At 54.9% G+C, this 17554-nt stretch overlaps 1 protein-coding gene across 2 annotated transcripts; it reads right to left on the bottom strand.

The window, feature by feature from the left end:
* Nucleotides 1-195: 195 nt before the first annotated feature.
* TMEM43 (transmembrane protein 43) lies at nt 196-17463 on the bottom strand. 2 transcript variants are annotated; one of them, XM_080823641.1, is made up of 13 exons: nt 17275-17459; nt 13055-13204; nt 12091-12225; nt 11405-11499; nt 10635-10684; nt 10296-10365; nt 9445-9515; nt 8530-8651; nt 8167-8241; nt 7579-7680; nt 4885-5002; nt 2798-3029; nt 196-303 (listed from the first exon to the last, which is right to left on the bottom strand). In XM_080823641.1, the coding sequence occupies exons 1-12, from the start codon at nt 17284-17286 to the stop codon at nt 2827-2829; spliced, it is 1203 nt and encodes a 400-aa protein (XP_080679767.1). In that variant the 5' UTR covers nt 17287-17459; the 3' UTR covers nt 196-303; nt 2798-2826. The 2 variants fall into 2 exon arrangements, with proteins under 2 accessions (XP_080679767.1, XP_080679766.1); XM_080823640.1 differs by lacking the exon at nt 196-303 and having other exon boundaries at nt 994-3029; nt 17275-17463.
* Nucleotides 17464-17554: the final 91 nt, after the last annotated feature.

Below are 17554 nucleotides of genomic sequence, written 5' to 3'. Positions count from 1 at the left end.
TAAGAACACCTGCATGACAGAATGATTTGTCCACATATGAGACTAAAGACCAGGTTTTGTTCTCAGGTAGATCGGGAACTCATCATTCCACACATGGAAATTTTTCTTCCTACGTTCAAGTGAGGAGAGATGTTACTTAACCTTTGTCAGGAGCCGTTAAAAATCGGAGCCAGTTCTATCCAAGGGAAACAAACAAAACACTTGGGGTGTGACTCATCTGCAGTGAGAGCTTGGCTGGAGGGCTGGTGTGGAGCAACAAACCAGGGTTGCCGTGGAAACCGCAGAGCCTTGCACTTCTGGACCCTAGAAGCAAGCAACCTGTTACTCACTCTGGCTGATGTCTGCTGCTTGGAGGCATTATGGAACTGAACCTCAGGTCTGACAAAGAAGAGGTGGTTTTGGGAAATCACCTGCTTCAGATCTTGTCGCAAAGAGTACACAAATTGTCAGCTCTGGGGCAGACAGTCAGCAGCTGCCCACTGCTTCCAAACAGGACGCAAAAAGGGAAAAGGTGCTGTGCCACACGGCAGGCATGTCATGGGCTTGAGCTCACTGAGGCCTCACCATGGTGCTGGAGGGAGAACAGCCACACCACCATTTTCTAGATGAGGAAGCTGAGAGGCAGGGATCACAGACTTGCCACCGCCACACAGCCAGGCTTGGGGCTGGAACTCGGGTCTGTGCCGACCTAAAGCCCCGGGGTGGCGGGGCCCTGTCACATGGTGTCCCACTGTGGCTCCAGCCACCTCTTCTAACGCATTCTGAAGTTGGGGGAGGTTTGAGTCCTTTAAATCAATCCAAAAACAAAGTGGGCTTTGGTAGGTAAGGCTTCAAAGTGCTAAAAGTATCGAGCTGCCCTTTTAAGAAAAATAGAAACCTATTTTAACCACTAAAAGCTACTTAGAACTGAATTCTAAAAATTCATTTGGTTCTTAGTTCTGTGGCTGAATAGTTTAAGAGAAATTTCAAAAAAAGAGTAATGGCAAGATCCTATAAGAGCTATTTTAAAATTTATTTTGAATTTTTATCAAAAAATACAAAGATAATACAAATTTCATGATTTCCCAAAGACTTCAAATATTTAACATTCTTTTGCTCTTCAAAAACATGACTGAAATTTGTAGTAATTTAAAATCTGTACCAGAAAAAGTTACACAAACCAAATCCCACAGATAGCTACCACCTAGTTGTACTGTTTTCCAGAAGCATCCTTTAAGAGTTTAGAGATTCAGTGACAACTGCAGCAGTGAATACTGTTATCAGTTCTTAGATCGAGAGATGTCATCTCTGGGGCCAGCTGTCGGCGTGAAGAATCTCAAGTCACCACAGACCTCACAGGCTAACAAGAGATTGTTAGGGTGCTAGTTTTGCAAGTTCCGATCACTTATTCAACCACCAACCAATTTGCGAAAGCAGCCATTCCCAGCCAGGGAGAGTTAAGTCCAAGTCCAAGTCATAAAAAGATAAAGGGTACACGAAGGATCTTTTAAACCATCAAGGCGACAACATTCTCGATCTTTCAGCAGGGGGTGAGAGGGAACAGGGTGACGTACACGTAGATTGTACATAGCAGTGAAGCTATGGACGTTATAGGAGTCACTCAGCGGCAGGTGCCCAGTGGCTTAAGGGAAAGCCTCACCCCTCTGCCCCCCAGTGAAAGGAATGAGGCCTGAGAGCTGCACAAGCCTCAGGCCTCCCGTTCCTGATTCAAGTTGATGGGGGTCACGCTGAGGGAGCCCACTTAGGAAAGCTTCCCGCCTTTTCCTTTAATGGTTAGCTAAAAACTCAAAATTCATCTTCAAGGAAATCGGTAGTTTCTGATGCCACAGGATGAAAGGAAATGCCTTTCCCCGCCTCGTACAAATTCCCATCTCCTCCCAGAATGGAAGCTCTCGGCAAACGCTGGCTTCAAAAGCATCTTCGAGCCTTCCACTGGCCCCAAGTACTGACAGAGCAAACTTTCTTAAACCAGTAAGTCACACCCCCCTTTCATACCTTCCTGTGCCTGAATGAACTTCAATGGACAGATTATAAGGAGTTTTTCTGTAACAGTCTGAATGGCTCATCATTTAAGCAGGGCTTTGTTTGTTTGAATCTGATTTGAAACAATTCCCTTTTCGGGTAGAAGACCCATGAAGCATGTAACAAAGGCAAACAACCTTCGGGACCTGTGGAAATCCTACACACAAAGAAGTTTCTGGCCAAACCATAAAATACCCATCAAGCCCACCAAATATCTCATTTTCCTCACCATGACCTCAGGGGAAGTCCTCTTTTTTGAGTACCAAGGCGGGTTCTGTGCCCAGGCTGGGTGGGGGGCGCCCGTGCATGGGAGGGGGGGAGTGTGCTCAGTCTGTCCTGGCACTCGGCCCTGCTCAGGGACAGCGAGAACGCCGGCCCCGTGGGCTCACAGTGCACACCAACTGTGACAGAGCCCTGGCACTTGTCTCCAAGGAGGGGGGTGTGGCAAGTTATCAGGCAGCAGTCTGTGCAGTGTTACCACCTCCCTGTCTGCAGACTTCAGCTAAGTGAAACACGTGAACTGGCCACACGCAGTTCCAAGAGAAGGGAAGGAAGCGAGGAGGACACCTGTGACCCTGCCAGATGGGGACCGCCTTCTGCTCATCAGAGCTGCCCACTGGCAAGCAAAACAGGGGGAACACGTGAACCAGTACCTGACATCTGTGCACACAGCCAAGTGTGGCCCCTCAAGAAGCGGAGCAGGCAGAGAATCCAAAATTGACTTGGGGTCAAGAGGGGCGGGGGGGAGGGGGAGGAGCAGGATCCTGAGGCTCACATGGGTGGGGCTGGGCGCCAGGGCCTGATTCACTCCAGCTTCTTGGCCGGTACCCGCGTCCGAGCAACGATGATGGGCACCAGGGCCAGGGAGCCGATGAAGAGGGCCCACAGGGGCCGATAGAAGAGCCAGCCGGCAGCCACGGTTAGTAGGGTCAGCGACGTGGCCACGCAGAAGGCAAAGGCTTTCAGGCCGATATTGACTAGGTCTCGGAAGACGGGGAACCAGTCCACTGTGGGGAAGAAAAAGGTGGTGAGGCTTCTGAGGCCACCAGGCTCTGCATCACATGAGGTGAGCAGGTCGCTCCTGTCTGTAGACAGGACAGGCAGGGGTTTGGGGCGGAAGGCGAACAGCCTCTCATGAGAGCTGGTGGATCCAGAGAAGGCGTGTGCCCCTGGTACCACGCACCGCTCCAGGAGCAGGCACGTGGAAGTGCCTTGTAGCCTTTAAGACTGTGGATGTCACTCTCAGTCGGAAGCCAAGAGAAGACGTCTGGTGGCAATGGTGGCGTGTTCCATTTGCCACACTGGCCCAGTATGGTGAAGTCTAGGACCCAGCTAATCCATTTGGACTTACTCTGTCCTTGGCCTGTCTATCCCTCCAGGTTGGCATTCCCTAGCTGGTGTCAGTCCATGGGGGGAATTCCAGAAGGCCCCCACAGTCTGTTGCCACTGGGTTTGCAGAGCAAGGCTTGCTGCCCTGCCATGACTACAGGACCCTGCAGGCCACTTCTTGGCTCCTCTTGGTCTGTTCCCACCTATACCCCACCATGGCCCTCCTAATAAGCAGAGTTCATGGTTTTGCGTGTTGACCATATGTTGGGCACCATGTGGACCATCTCTTCAAACCCTTGTGCCCGCCTGGGGAGGCTGGTATTATTCTTTACCTGCTTTTACCCCAAAGGTCACTGAGGCCCAGGGAGTTCAACTTGCCCAATGTCCTGCAGCTAGAAAGTGCCAGACCCAGGTTTTAAACTTAAGACTGTCTGAGCCCAGAGCCTGAGCTCTCAGCCATGGTTCTGAGCCTTGAGAGGACAGGGACTTTGTTCTGCTATTGCATTTCTCTCTGGAGCCCAGAGTGGTGTCCTACACACAGCAGGCACTCAATAAGTACTCACTGCCTGAAGAGAACAGTGAATGAGGGCTTCTGCCTTGTAACTTCCCCAGTCACTCCACCTACACTTCTGACCGACTCTGAGAATGCCTTGGAGGGCAGGAAGTGTCCTTTTTCTTCCTAGCCTGGGAGGTACTGTGGCCAGACCTCTTCCCAGCCAGAAAGGGTAAACAGGGGAGAGGTTTCCGTGCAGCCTGGCACAGGCTGGACACAGTCAACAGACTGGGTATGGACACACTGGGGTAAAGGCTTGCCTGCAAGTCTCCTGAGATGCCATCCTCCCAGATCAACAGTGTGGGGCCAGCACTTTACTCAGTCACCCAAGGCCTCAGTCCTACACCAGGCGGGGTCACCTGGCAACTGTTGGGCTCACGGGTGCCAACTCTGGCCAAGTGTGTCGCCCAGCACTCTGCCTTGTGCTCCAACTTGTTGGTTGCCCCAAACTGGGCCCAGGTCTTGGGGTGGGGAGGGAACCACCATGGTTTGGGGGGTGTTTCCTATTTGCCAAACATTCACAAAACTCTGCCTACAAGGTGAGGTAACTGAAGCTGAGACAGGAAAGAGCATGGCCCCAGTGTCCCAGAACTCTGACGTCACCGATTCCAGGGCTGGCTCACTGCAGAGGCTGGCTAGCCTGCTTGCTGTGCTTCTTCACTTGTGGAGTAAAGGGCTAAAGGAAGGAGCAGGTGGGCTGGGGACAGATGGCCCTCAGATCCCCAGGCCTAGACCAGCCTCCTAGGAGCTAGCACTCCCCACCCCACCTCTGAAAGCCTTTGTCCTTCGTGTCTGTCTTCCTCAGCCCATTCAGCCCAGTGCTGTGGAGCAGGACACAGACATGGACCAGATGCCCGCTCTTGGCCCTGAAGAGCACTGTGGGCTGGAAAGGGCCACGGGCAGCATGAGAAGCACAGAGGCGGCACACGGGCCACACAAGGGTGAACAAGATCCCCCCTGACCTGTCTCTGCACACCTACCCAAGGTGTAGAGGATCCGGGTCATGAGGGTGAGGCCCATAAACATGGCCATCCAGCCGGCAGCCCGGAGGCCCCACGTCTTCATGGAGTTGCTCTTCTGTTCTCTACGAAACACCTCCTGCAGGACAAGGCCAGGGTGAGGTGTCATGTCTCCGGTCTCCCAGGGGCCCCCAGTCTGCCCGGTTGGCAGGGCAGGTGCCAAGGGGTGCATTCCATGCCCACTCAGGAGCCGCTGGCCATTTCCGAGCAGACAGGAAGTAAGGGCACCTCGCCTGCCCAGGCCTAAGCGTCCGCCCCGTAGGTGAAGGTAAGAGTCTTTAGCCCATCGCCTCGGCTGGCATGCACCTGGCCCTCCCTCTCCGACAACAGTGTGCGTGGTGCTTCACCTCAGATGCTCTTCATGTGACTCTGGAATGCCTCACCTTCCACGTCCCCCGCTTCTCCACGCCTGCAGCTGCCCCCTCCCTCGGGCTGTCCTCTGCACCCCGGAGGCAGCGTCAGTCCCATGTCCTCCCTGCCAGTGCCTCCCTCCCCTCACCCCGGCTTCCAGCTACAGCCCTGGGCTGGGCCTTCCGCTGCCCACATGCTGTCTGACACTGACCCTGCACCCTCCCTGACACCTGGTCCTCTCTGTCACATCCCCCTCAGTGAGTACTACAGCCACCTCCTGCCTGCACAAGCCACGACTGGGGTGTCTCACGGCTCGTGCCTCCCCACAGGGACCACCTAAATCCAGGGACCACCTAAATCCTATCAATGCTGTGTCCCCGTTTCCCCAAATCTCTCACCACTGTTACCCTTTCTCACCAGGACCACTCCAAGAGCCTCCTCCCACTGGTGTCCCTGCTTCCGTCACCTCCTCCCCCATGGCCCCCAGCCAAGGCCCTGCCGCCTGTCTGGGACCAGGTCAAGTGTCCACCTCCTGCCCCCGGGCCTTTGCATATGTGCTGGCTCCACCTGGAGCTGGTTTGCCCACAGTCCTGCCCAGCCAGCTCCCACAATTCTTCCAGTGTTGGCCTGAAAGGCGTTTCTTTTGGAGAGGCCCCCGTCATTATCTAGGACAATAACAGTAACAGCAGCCAGTGTCTGCCATCTATCAGTCACTGTCCTCAGTGCTTTCCAGTATTGCTTTACTTAATCCTGAAACTAACTTCACAAGGTAGATATGCTCATCTCCAGTTTACAGATAAGGAACCTGAGCCTCAGAATAAATGGATGCGTAATCTTCACAACAACTAAATAAAATAGGGATCATAATTCTTATCCTCCAATAAGATAAACAATGGGCCCAAGGTCCTGTAGCCCATGGAAGGCAGAGCAGGGTTTGAACTGGGGCCGTCTCTGGGGTCCACACTTGTCCACGCGCAACCCTCCTGCCTCTGGGACTGGAATCTGGGCGTCCTGACTCACAGGGTCTGGGTTCCTCCTCAGGGCCCTCACCACCTCTATGGCTCAGGACCTTCTTTCCCGGCTTGGCAGAGACCCCAGACCCTGTGCCGGAGGCCCAGGGTGGTCAGTGTGGTCGGAGACTTCCTGCCCAGGAAGTTTGGAGGCCACTCTTCTCTGGGGGACAGCGTGGAGACCTGGGCCTCCACTTGCAGGGGGCTGAAGTGCAGAGAGCTGCTGGAGAGAGAGGTGGCCTCAGCAGGGTCTCCTAATTTTAGAAAGTCCCTGAGAGCGGCCAATGGAAAGGGTGACTCATGCCCGCCCAAGTGGGAGGTGGCAGCCGCGCCCCAAGGCTGGTAACCGGCTGCCACACCCTGGTCCCCGATAAAGGAAAAGGCCAGGCCCATCACCACCTGGAGCTGGGAGCTAAAGTGAGAAGGACGGCAGCTGAGGACCTAATAACGGGGTCGGAAGGCCACAGCTACGCCCTATCCCCCCTGCCACCACCCCTTTCTCTTATGGATTGGAAAGTCATGCAGTCCTACTCCAGTCCTACTCCAGGCAAGCACAGAACTTCCCACCAGTGACACATGGTGTTCACCAACAATGCAAAACAATTTTTCCATTAAAGAGAAGGCTTTCTGCCTAGAGAAGAGAGGCTAAGTTTTAGGGCCTGCAACAGAACTACCCACGATCAACGCAAGGACAGGACTCTAGTGACACATGACCCTCCCCAGTTTACAGATGGGGATGGGGTGCGGCCCTCACTCCCGTCCAGGACTCTGCGGCCCTAAATCCCCCCACTTTCCTGAAGCTCTGAAAGAAGTCCCACACCCCTGTGGAGGCCCCTGCCCACCGGGTAGCCCTGCCTCCTCTGGGCAGCACCTGCCAGGGGAACCCTGGTGCTCCCATTCCTGCCTCGGCGACCGCCTGACACCGACATGCTGCTGGCTCTGAGTCCACCCTCTTCACTTGTGATGCAGCCAAACTGTCACTCAGAGAGGCCTCTGCTGACCCCTCTGCTGACCTCCTCCGCCCCCCCATTCACAACACTCAGTACAAGGGTATCCTCCCTCACTGCTTCTTCTGGCGAGTCGCCCCCACAGGAGACTAGAAGCCTAAGGAGTAGGAGAGGTGTGCTGTGCCCCCTCTTCTCCCCTTCGTGCTGCACACACAGGGAGACTTACTCCTCCCATTTGCACGGGCCATGCCCTCCATGCAGGCACGGACTGAATAACCCTGGGCGGGGATGGGGAGGGAGGGAGCTGCCTTCCCTTCCCTCACACAAATGGAGCCGCAGCGACTCACCTCTGCTGAGAAGTCCCCGTGGTGCAGGAGAAGCAAGGTGTCCCCAGACTTGGTGGAGTAGGGGAGTAGCTGGTCACCCCGCTGCTGGGCGATCACGGTGACCTGGTCAGAGACCTTAGCGTCAGAGCTGAGGGGACCAGCTGGCCCGGCTCGGCACCTCTTGCACTGTGTGCCCCCTGGGGGAGCTGGGCTGAGCTGCTTTGTTTCAGGCTCCAGGGGGGACCCCGCACGGGGGCGGGGACGGGACTTCAGGTGACAAGGTCAGGCACCTGAGACCGAGTAGTTATAGGGCAAAAACTAGGGGCTGGGGGGAAGAAAAGCTGCACGCGATTGGCAGAACTCTCAACCAGCATCACTAGGCAGTCCCTGCAAAGCTGCCCGGGAGCAGCCCCGTAACCTGCGGCCCATGGATGCCTGCAGACAGCTGCCCAGCACACGGGCTCTGAAGCCGCTCAGAGGCAGGGCCGCCTGGGTATGGAGGGGAGTGCATGCACGTGTGGCCTAGAGGAGGGGTCCCCACACTCAGGGCACCGCGCACAGTAGGAGCTGAGGAAGCCCTGCCTGGCTTGGCCCCGGGAAGCTGGTTACCACATGAGCTGGACCAAGGTCAGGGTCGTCGCCACTCAGCCCCGCATAGGAGAAGGACACGCGCAGGTCTCCAACCTGGGGGTGGAAGAAGAAGTGGGCTGGGGTATGCCAGGAGCAGCCAGCCTGGGCCTGTGTCCCTGGCCCCGTCAAATCCCAAAGCTCACACGCTCCTCCCGCCTGCATACTACTGCCCAGGTGCTCCCAGCACCTCGAGGCTTCTCCCCTCTGATCTCGTTTGATCAAGCAGTTCAACTGAATCGAAACCGTGTCCCAAGCAGGAATGTGTCCCCTGTGTGTTGTCCAAGGGGCGGTACTCCCAGGGCCCTGATCTCTGCTGTGTGAGCAGCCCAAGCCCCTACGTACCTCCGGATACTTGGGGTTTTCGCTGTGGTAGAAGTAGTCTCCCCGGCGAATGATGTCCACATGCGGGTCCTCCAGCTTGGACAGGCTCAGCGGTTTGAAGTTGTCCACTTTGTCAATGAGGCCTGGGGAGTGTACAGCGGTCACAACAGTGGTGTGCAAACAACCTCCCCCAATCGGCACACCCCTTGGCCTGACCTCCTTCCCACCGGGAGCACCCTTCTCCAACCCCTCCTTCTGTACTGCGGGGGTCCCCTTCAGTCTCTGCCTCCTCCAGAAAGCCTTCCTGTCTGCCCTCCCGGCCAGCAGGAGCCACTGCAGCTCTGGGAACAGCCTGAGCCCTGCACCCCTTCTGCCTCGGATGCCGTTACCTGTCCGTGCCTGGCTCCCCTGCTGCGTGCAGTGCCCTTGAGGCTGGGGCTGCCTGGCACAGCAGCCACCAGTGAAGCGACAAGGCAGATGGCAGACAAGCTAGGCCCTGGAGCTTCCTGGTGGAGCGCTGGGACTCCACCTCTCCTCCCCTGCCCTGGCTACTTGGTGCCTGTGTGTTTTCTCTCCCACGCCAGGTGCTGCCTTGTCCCTGAAGAACCTCTCTTTGGAGTCACTTGGGGGGAGGGCGCCTGCAATGAATTGCTCACCCCTTGGTGGGCGGCCTTGTCTCTACCACTGGCTCTCAGCTTTGTCTGATCAGATCAGGCACAAGCAAGGCCTGGTAGTTATTCTCTGGAAGAGACTGTGTCTCAGAGGAGCCTGGCTGGGGTGGGGCTCTTCTGTACAAGTCCCCCTACTCCTGGGGACCTGCCTTCCCTCCGGCAGGCTCATCCCACACCTGTGCCCGCACCGCTCCTGGGAGGCAGCCAAGTAGAAGCACAGGGCCTCTGGCTGCTGCTGGCTCATCTGAAGGGGTTGGAGACTTACCTGCCGAGAGGAAGAATCTGCCAATCTGGACGAAGGGGGCTGTGGCCGTGAACGACTCCACCGCCATCGCGCTGTGGGAGAGAGAAGGCGCTACTGGCAGAGTACGGCACTGGCTGGGAGTTCTGCGGGTTTCTTTGGGTTATGCCGGGCAGGGTTTCCACCCGGGGGGATCTTCCAAGTCCAGACCAGCCAAGGCACTTTGTCTTCACCACACCTACCCCCAGGATGCTCCTGTCCTCCTCGCCTGAGTAAAGCACCCTTCTCCTGTCTCCTATTGCCCAGAGCTTGGTACCTCCTTGCCTAGGCCCCTACCGGCCTGTCCCTCCCCAGCCACCTATTGTCAGATGGACCTTCTGTGGACTTCACAGCCTCCCTGACCCTTCCCAGGCCCAGGGAGCTCCCAACCCCTCCTGGCACAGCCCTGCCCAAGCCACGCTCCAGCGCTAAGACCAGCTCACCACCTCCATTTCTCTGACCTAGCCGCTCTCTGCCAAAATCCTACAAAGGCCCACATCAAATTCTGTTGCCTCCTGAACACCCTTCTTGATTATCTTCCCACCCGCATGGCTGTTCCCACCCTGGCTCTGGATATGCAAGTTCCTTCAGGCACTTGGTCCAGGCCTTTCGTTCTTGACTAGTGTGAGGGGAGCCTGTGTGGGCTCAGGAAGTTGGGTCCTGCCTCCATGTCCCTGCTGCCCAGCCCGGGAGTTGGCCTCAGAACCAAGTCCCCAACATTCATCAGTTCACGAGACAGAACGAACTCAATCCCATCACTCAGATGAGGAAGCTGAGGCTGGGGACCCTTGAGGAGCAGGCAAGACTGTGCTCAGGTCTGGGCACCCAGCTCTCACCTGGGATTCTTGTGGCCAATCTCCCGGTCAAAGTTTCTGCTGTTGATGATGTCTGACCTCCATTCGGTGTCTGTCACAGGGAGAGGGAACAACTCAGAAACCATGGTAAGAGCGGCCACATGTCTGAGGCCCACTGGCTCTGTGTCCTTTTATCTAAGCCTGTGGTCACTTCAGTGCTGGAAGGGTGGCTCCTGGAGCCTCACTGGATGGAACAGCAGGACCCTGAGGACCGGCACCCAGGGTTCCCGATGCCTGGTTCCACGCCTTCCCCACCGCCATCAGTCTCCGCTAAGGGCAGAGATCCCATGTACGCGGGGATAGGGGGGTGGCGGTACTCACTGTAGGAGTACCTTGTCTCTGTCTTCACCTGCCCATCTTCAGTGTACTCCCTGCGGGGAAAGCACAGGCAGCCCCAGAGTTAGCCTCTCACCCCAGAAGCATTCCCATCTCTAAGCATCTCCAGCTAGAAGCAACTCGGGCCACCAGGTCAAAATCCCTAAATGAGAGCAGGCCTTGTCTGGAGCAGCCTGGTAACAGGGTGCTGACTCCCCACCATGCAGTCCTCTCCACCCCTTGAAGGCCCACGCTGAAGAAAAGAGCTTTCTTATCCTGAGTTGAAATGTGCTTCCACTAGGCCCACACCAATGGCGGCAGCCCTGCTCCTGAGCTCAGAGACCTGGCCGCACCCTCTGCGCCTGACAGCTCCACGGAGGCCCCCCTTCTCTGGCTGCCTTGGCTCCCCTAGCCACCTCCTCACCCCTCACTCACAGTCCATGCTGCTCAGCTCCAAGGGGTCCCTGCCTGCCTAAGGATGCCTGCCCTCAGACTCGTACTAAAACAGACAGGACATAGTTCGGGGCCACCTCTGCTCTGGTCTGGGAGAGGACACAGAGCCCACACATAGGAAAGCACTGTCTGCAGCCTGGATCCAGACATGTCTCAAGCCTGGGCATCCCCTGATGGGGTAGTACACAAGGGGGCTAATTTGTCCTCCCTCCTTCTTGGAGCCACTCTCATTAGAAGCATCAAGATCAAAAGCCACCGATGTCGTATTCCAACATCTGTCACTCCAGTATTCCTGCTTGAGGCTTCAGTCCCTGGACCCTCACCTGGACTCCTCGGTTTCCACCCACTGGTACATTTCCACGTGCCGCCGTAGCTTCACAGCTGGGAGGCGGACCCCGTAGTTTGGATCAGACAAGAGCTTCGAAAAGAATCACACAAGTCAAAAACACAGAACAGAGGCCAAGGCTCCCATGAGCCCAGGATGCCAGAGAAAGAGGAATTGGAGAAGAGACAGGCACAAAGGACAGGGACACAATGGAGACTACCACGGCTGTCTCGGGCGGGAGAGTCGGATGAGGCTGTCCATCCTAAGTCCTTCACACCCACTGCCCGGGGATCGGGAGCCTCATGGCCCCAGCTTGGCTGGCAAGGTCCGATGGCATGGCGCCAACAACAGTGTACTTAGGGTTTAAACACAAGAGATCCGACAACTGGAGTCCCTTTCAGCCCTTTGCCAGCCACACATGCTGAGCCTGGCCATGGGCCAAGCACTGTGCCAAGAGGTGAGCTACCTAATCCCACTGACTGTTCAGAGCAGGTATGCTCTGCATTTTACAGATGAAGATGCTGAGACTCAAGTGATTGGTCCACACAGCTGCTGAGTGATGCGGCCGAGAGTCACACCCGTGTGCCCATCTCCAGAGCCCACGTGCTCAAAATCCTCACCTGGACAACATCCAGCCACGTGCCCTGAGCATCTGGTGGGGTCAGCAACCTTTCCCAAACGTACCTTGGACGTCCGCAGGGCCCCAATGATGTGCACCAGCCTTCCCTCGTTCTCTGGGGCCACGGTGTGGATGCTGTCAGGGGACACCACAAGTGAGAGCCCCTCAGCCAGGGAAGTTGCTGTCTTCAGTGCACGGCCCTGTGAGCAAAAGGGAGTGAGGCCACCTTTCAACTCAGGTGTGGTTCAACAGTTGTGCTCATGGCAGTGTATCCCAGCAGCCTGGGGCCTTGGGGAGCATGGAGACTCATCTCCCCATTTTACAGTTGGAAAACCAAGGCCTGGCGAGTGGCACGGTTGGAACTGGAGCCAAAGACTCCTGCTTTCCTAGGCAGCCCTCTTCTTGCTGCACACCCCAACCCCCCTAATTCTCAGCACTACCCCATGCTGGGAACAGCTGGTGCTTTTGTCTGTGTGCCCCCCCCCCCCATCTCACTCTGCCTTTTTCCCTCCACTCCTGAGTCCTTATAGTTTCTATGGGCCCATCTGTACTGCTGCCCAAAACATGTGACCCAGGCCTAGCCAATCAGAACATGGGTCCACCGTCCACAGGGATTAGTTCAGAGAGAGGACTGAGACAAGCCGGGACACTAACCCATTTCTCTGCAACTGTTGCTAAGTTGATTTTGGAAGAGATGGGGCTGCAAAGTTAAGAGGCAACAGATGGAAAAATGGAGACTCCTTGTGACCCAACATAAACACCTGGATCCAGCCATGCCTGAAGCTGTTCCCACCCCAGGATTTCAGGCATGTGAACCAATCCATTCGTCTTCCTACTTAGGTCAGTTATGAGACAGGTCACAAGAGAAAGAATTCTGATTAATTCAGCACCATCACCCTCTCCCTCCACCTCACTTGTTGTAAAATCTAGGTATGCCCTATTAGCACATCCAGCCTCTGGATTCATAGCCTTTGCTCTTTGATATTGCAGGGACCCTCACTCTGCAGAGAGGGAAGCCAGACATTTTACCTCATTGGTGAAAATTAAGTAGAAGGAGAGCAGGAAGGTCATGAGCCCCACAAACATCCCACCCGAGGTCTCGCTGAGCCGTTCCAAGAAGCCTGGCTGGGGGCTGGTTGTCATTTTGACATGTTCTCTCCTGTTAGTTGTACTGGAATACTGAGGAAAAAATATTTTAAGAAATCAAAATGAAAATCAGTTTTTTAAAAAGTAAATTGAGTTTTGCTATTTGTGTATACTAGTTTCATTAAGTTTCAATTATATACATAAAAATGCACAGACATTAAGCATAAAGTTTGATGGGTTTTGACAAATGCTTATCCCATTTGACAGACACCCAGATCAAGATACGGGAAGCTTCTATCATCCCAGAAGTTACCTTGTGTCTCTTTGCTGCCAATACTCCTCTCTCCCCACCTTCTAGTGGTAACAACTCCTTGAGTTTGAATCATTACAGATTAATCTTGCCTCTTACGGAAGCCGATATTAATGGAGCCATAATACAGCAAAAACTCTTTTCTGTCCAGATTCTGAGACGGGTCATCTACACTGCGGTGATAGCTTATTCCTTTACATGGCCCAGTAGTACTCTGTCTAGGAGCATACAGCATTTGCTGACTCGGCCACCAGTGGATGGGTATTTTGATTGTTTCCAGTTTTTAGCTATTATAAACAATGCTTCCATGAACATTCCTGTACAAGTCTTTATGAAGACATGTGCTTTCACTTCCCTTGGGTATTGGGTAACGAGTACCCATGGAGGAGGGAAATTGCTGGATCACAGGGACGATGAGTGTTTTTAAGAAACTGCCAAACTGTTTAATGAAGAGGTTATCAGACATACATTATTAATTCAATTCAACAAACTTGAACAACACTTGAACACTTCAGCTTCCCAAGGGCTGTGCTAGGTCTTGCAGAGCTGAGGGGAGGCTGCAGGGCCACTGGGCTGTAGGCACAAATAGTACTAAGCCGTGCTGAGTGTTCGGTGAGGAGCAGGTCCAGTGCCAAATGAGGGACCCCTGCCGGCTGGGGGAATCCCAGCAGGTTCCAGGGCCTGAGCAGATGGTGTTGAATACGGATCTCAGAGGCAGACCCTGGAGTACATTCCTAGCAGCGTCAGTGGGTCAAGTTTCATCCAGCCAATAACAGAAGTATGGTTTGAAGTGTGGCCATTGCGGACTATCATTGTCAATGGCAGAATTCCAGAGCCACGAAGAGTGGGTTTCAATTCAGGCTACGGGACCTGGGGCGAGCAATTAATCCCTTTATGCCCTCCATTTCCTCGTCAGTAAAATGGGGATAAAAATCCAGTATACAGGGTTCTGGTAAGAACCAAAGGTCTTAATTATCAGACAGCTCAGTGCCTAGGACACAGGCCATAATATACAGGTGCAAAGGGTGGGAATGTTATCACCTTTCTTTGCGATGGACACCAAGACCAGTGCCATGGCTGGGGGTACGCTGACAAAAGTCACAAAGGTGTAAAGTGGTTCTGAGATGCGTACTCAGAGTGAGCCAAGCCCCTGGCACAGGGGCCCAGAGGAGAGATTCAGGTTAATCTCTGCCTGAATAAGGCTGATACCGTATTCTCTGACTGTCCCCCTATGCCCCCAGCCCAGGCCTGCCAGAGTCCAGATGTCTACTAGATTCAGAAATGGTCTTAAATTTCCATACCATTGGGAAACATTAGTAGAGCAGTTCACTGCAGGCAGGTAGGTGACCATCAACCATAATGATGACACTGGCAACACGCCAGTCTGTCACAGGTCAGGCACAGGAAAGCTGTTGCTATCCCATTTCACGGATGAGGAAAACAAGGCTCATCAGTTACGTCATCAGCCCAGATCACTCGGCCTCTAAGAGGGAGAGTTAGGTTTCATATCTGGATAGACCAGAGGCCACTCTGCGACCACTTTGCTCCAAGCCACATTCCTCATAAGGAGGAGATGAACACTGGGCCATAAGGAGAGCTGAACACTGGGAGCCAGATGCAGAGAGCGTCAGGAAAAGGAGCCCATTCCGCTTTTAGAGCGCAGCCCCAAAACTGGAAGCCAGCAGGCCATGATTTCCTTCTGAGCCTCTCCTTAGCATCCATCTAGGAGCCAATGTCAAAGAGAGGAGCACATGGAAGGGTTTGGAGGGAAGAAAGAAAGGCTCAGGAAGGTGTACCTCAGTCTACGGTAGGGGTAGGGTGGGCTGTGACCGGGCACACTTTGCCCACATTCCAAAACAAAATCCCAGTAAACAAGGAGGGTCTTGGAATGGAGGATGACGGTGATTTCCTCCACCCGTATCTCCCTAACCGACTATTTCCCTAGCCTGAGGGAGATCTTCCAGTGCTTCTCTTCTTCCCCTTCAAGGTCATCCTTGAGCCCCTTATCTTGATGTTGGCTCCTTGATATGTGCTGAATATATACATGGGTCCTCAGGGAGCACTCTAGGCTCAGGAGCAAAGAGCAATGAGTGATGGAACAGAAGCTGACACACAGACCCTGAGAATTACTAGCTGTGTAACCCTGTGTTAGTTGCTCTACCTCTCTGATCCAGTTTACTCCCATATAAAATGGCGATGGTTCACAGTACCTCTGTCACAGGGCAGTTCTGTTGTTATACCAATTAAGAAATCCTGTCGCCTCCCTGCTCTACCTCACCAGCTTCAGATCTATCTTCCTCACCAGGCCTGGTGGCTCCTGTAAGCATGCACCCAGCTCCTGGGTGACTCAGCAAAGGTTTGGCTGCAGAAGATACCCACATTCATACACATTCCTTGGCAAAGGGCACGTGCCAGTATACCTAAGACAGTCTATGCCCACCAGGGCCATCTGTGTCAGACTGTGAATATAGTTTTTTTTCATGTATTAAGCTCCCTCTATGCACCAGGCACTGTACTAAGCACAGACTAACTCCCTTAAACTTCACACTAACAGATCCCACGAAGAAACACAAACCCAGAGTGATTAGGGCCACACCGCTTCTGAGAGGAAGAAACTGGATTTGCCCCCAGGTCTGCCTGACTCCAAAGCCTGCTGTCTTCAGCATCTTTCTGTGAAGTAGTTGGCCAAGCCAGCCATGAGGCACTGGGCAAGTGCCTTCACCTGCTGGGGGAAATTCTCCATCTGTAGAACACAGTATGGGGGCGGGCTGGTCTCTGGGCTGTCCTCTCCCCTGGCAGACCCTGGGTCCCGGACTACCTCTGAAATTTTTCCAGGGGCAGCATTCGCAGTTTCTAGATCTCTCAGACAACTCCAATTGAGCACATTAGGGCTGTCAGTGATACAAACCCTCCTCTCCAGGGGTGTAGGGGGCAGAGAGGGATCTTGGGGACAGAGGAGGGGCTGGAAGGAGGGTGTAACAGGCCAGGGGAGAGCAGCTAGGACACTCCAGCAAAGCAGGAGGGAGGGAGCATCCTGGGGCTGGCAGGGCACCAGGGCTGGCTCCAGAAGCACTTTCACACAGGAGCGGAGTGGTGAGTCACCAGACTCTCCCACACCCAGCACCGCGGTGGGAGGTGCTGCTCGGTTTGCTGAATGAATGTTGGGCTTAAATCTTAAATCGAAAAGTTCCTGAGACGGGTAGGCTGCAGGGAGAAATGGCCAGCAGGCTTTTGAAAGGAAGCACCTGCAGCCATGACGTCTCTAACCAAACACACCTAGGAAGACAAGGGGCTGGGCAGAGGGAAATGCTCCCTCTCACAGTCACCCTAACTCCTTCGCTCTCAATCTCGCCCGCACCCCTTTGCAGCATCACAGCCTCGGTTTACACGCTTCCCCAGGGCGGGGAGCTCCCTGCCCGCCCGCACAACCCAGTCTGTCAGTTGATGAATAAGCTCCACCTGAGCGGTATCGGCTTCCCCACCCTTCCCGTGGACCGGCTCCTTCGGAGGTCGCGTCCAGTTCTCACAGCCCGTAAAGGAGAAGCCCAAGGGCCCGGGTGGGAGCTGAGAATGAAAGGAGGGGCTACGAGAAGGCGCCCTAGCACAAGGAGATCCCAATGCCGGGAACAACACTAAGTCTCCCTCCCCGCAAACCTGGGGCCCGACAAGAAGGTCCGGACAGACCAAGAGAGGTGAACGGACGTATTAGCTGCCGGAAACCCGGAACAAGGGCATGTAGAGGGAGATGGGGCCGGCCGCACAGACAAGGGTCAGGCAGGAAAGATGGACCGAGGCGGCCCCTTCGGGGAGATGGGGAAAATGGGTGGGGTCCAGCAGATCAGGAGACACTTACGTTCGCGGCCATGGTGGGACCCGGCTGGGCGCTCACCCACGCTGTGCTCGGCTACGGAAGGGGTTGACCACCTGAGTGCAAAGCCCAGAGGCCTCTCGCCCGACAAAGAGCTACGAAAATCCGCGCGAAGCCTGGAATCAGAGAGGACGTGCAAAAGTTACAGCCCCGAGAGCCACGGCTTTCCTGCTCATGCGCGCTGCAGGGCCTCCTGGAAAATGTAGTCCGGGGTCAGGCGCTTTAGCCACTGAGTTACAACACGTGCTGTACCTCACTGATGCGC

Source organism: Martes martes, assembly GCF_963455335.1.
Source record: "Martes martes genome assembly, chromosome: 1".
NCBI lineage: Eukaryota > Metazoa > Chordata > Mammalia > Carnivora > Mustelidae > Martes > Martes martes.
Note: the sequence above shows the minus strand (reverse complement) of the source record. Positions and strands in the feature narration are given on the sequence as shown.

What these genes read in the sequence shown, in the direction of transcription:
- TMEM43 (XM_080823640.1), bottom strand. An exon ending in CAGATTCTTCCTCTCGGCAG is followed by an intron (nt 8,652 to 9,444) that starts GTAAGTCTCCAA and finishes TACACTCCCCAG; the next exon opens with GCCTCATTGACAAAGTGGAC. An exon ending in CCGGATCCTCTACACCTTGG is followed by an intron (nt 3,030 to 4,884) that starts GTAGGTGTGCAG and finishes TCTTCCCCACAG; the next exon opens with TGGACTGGTTCCCCGTCTTC.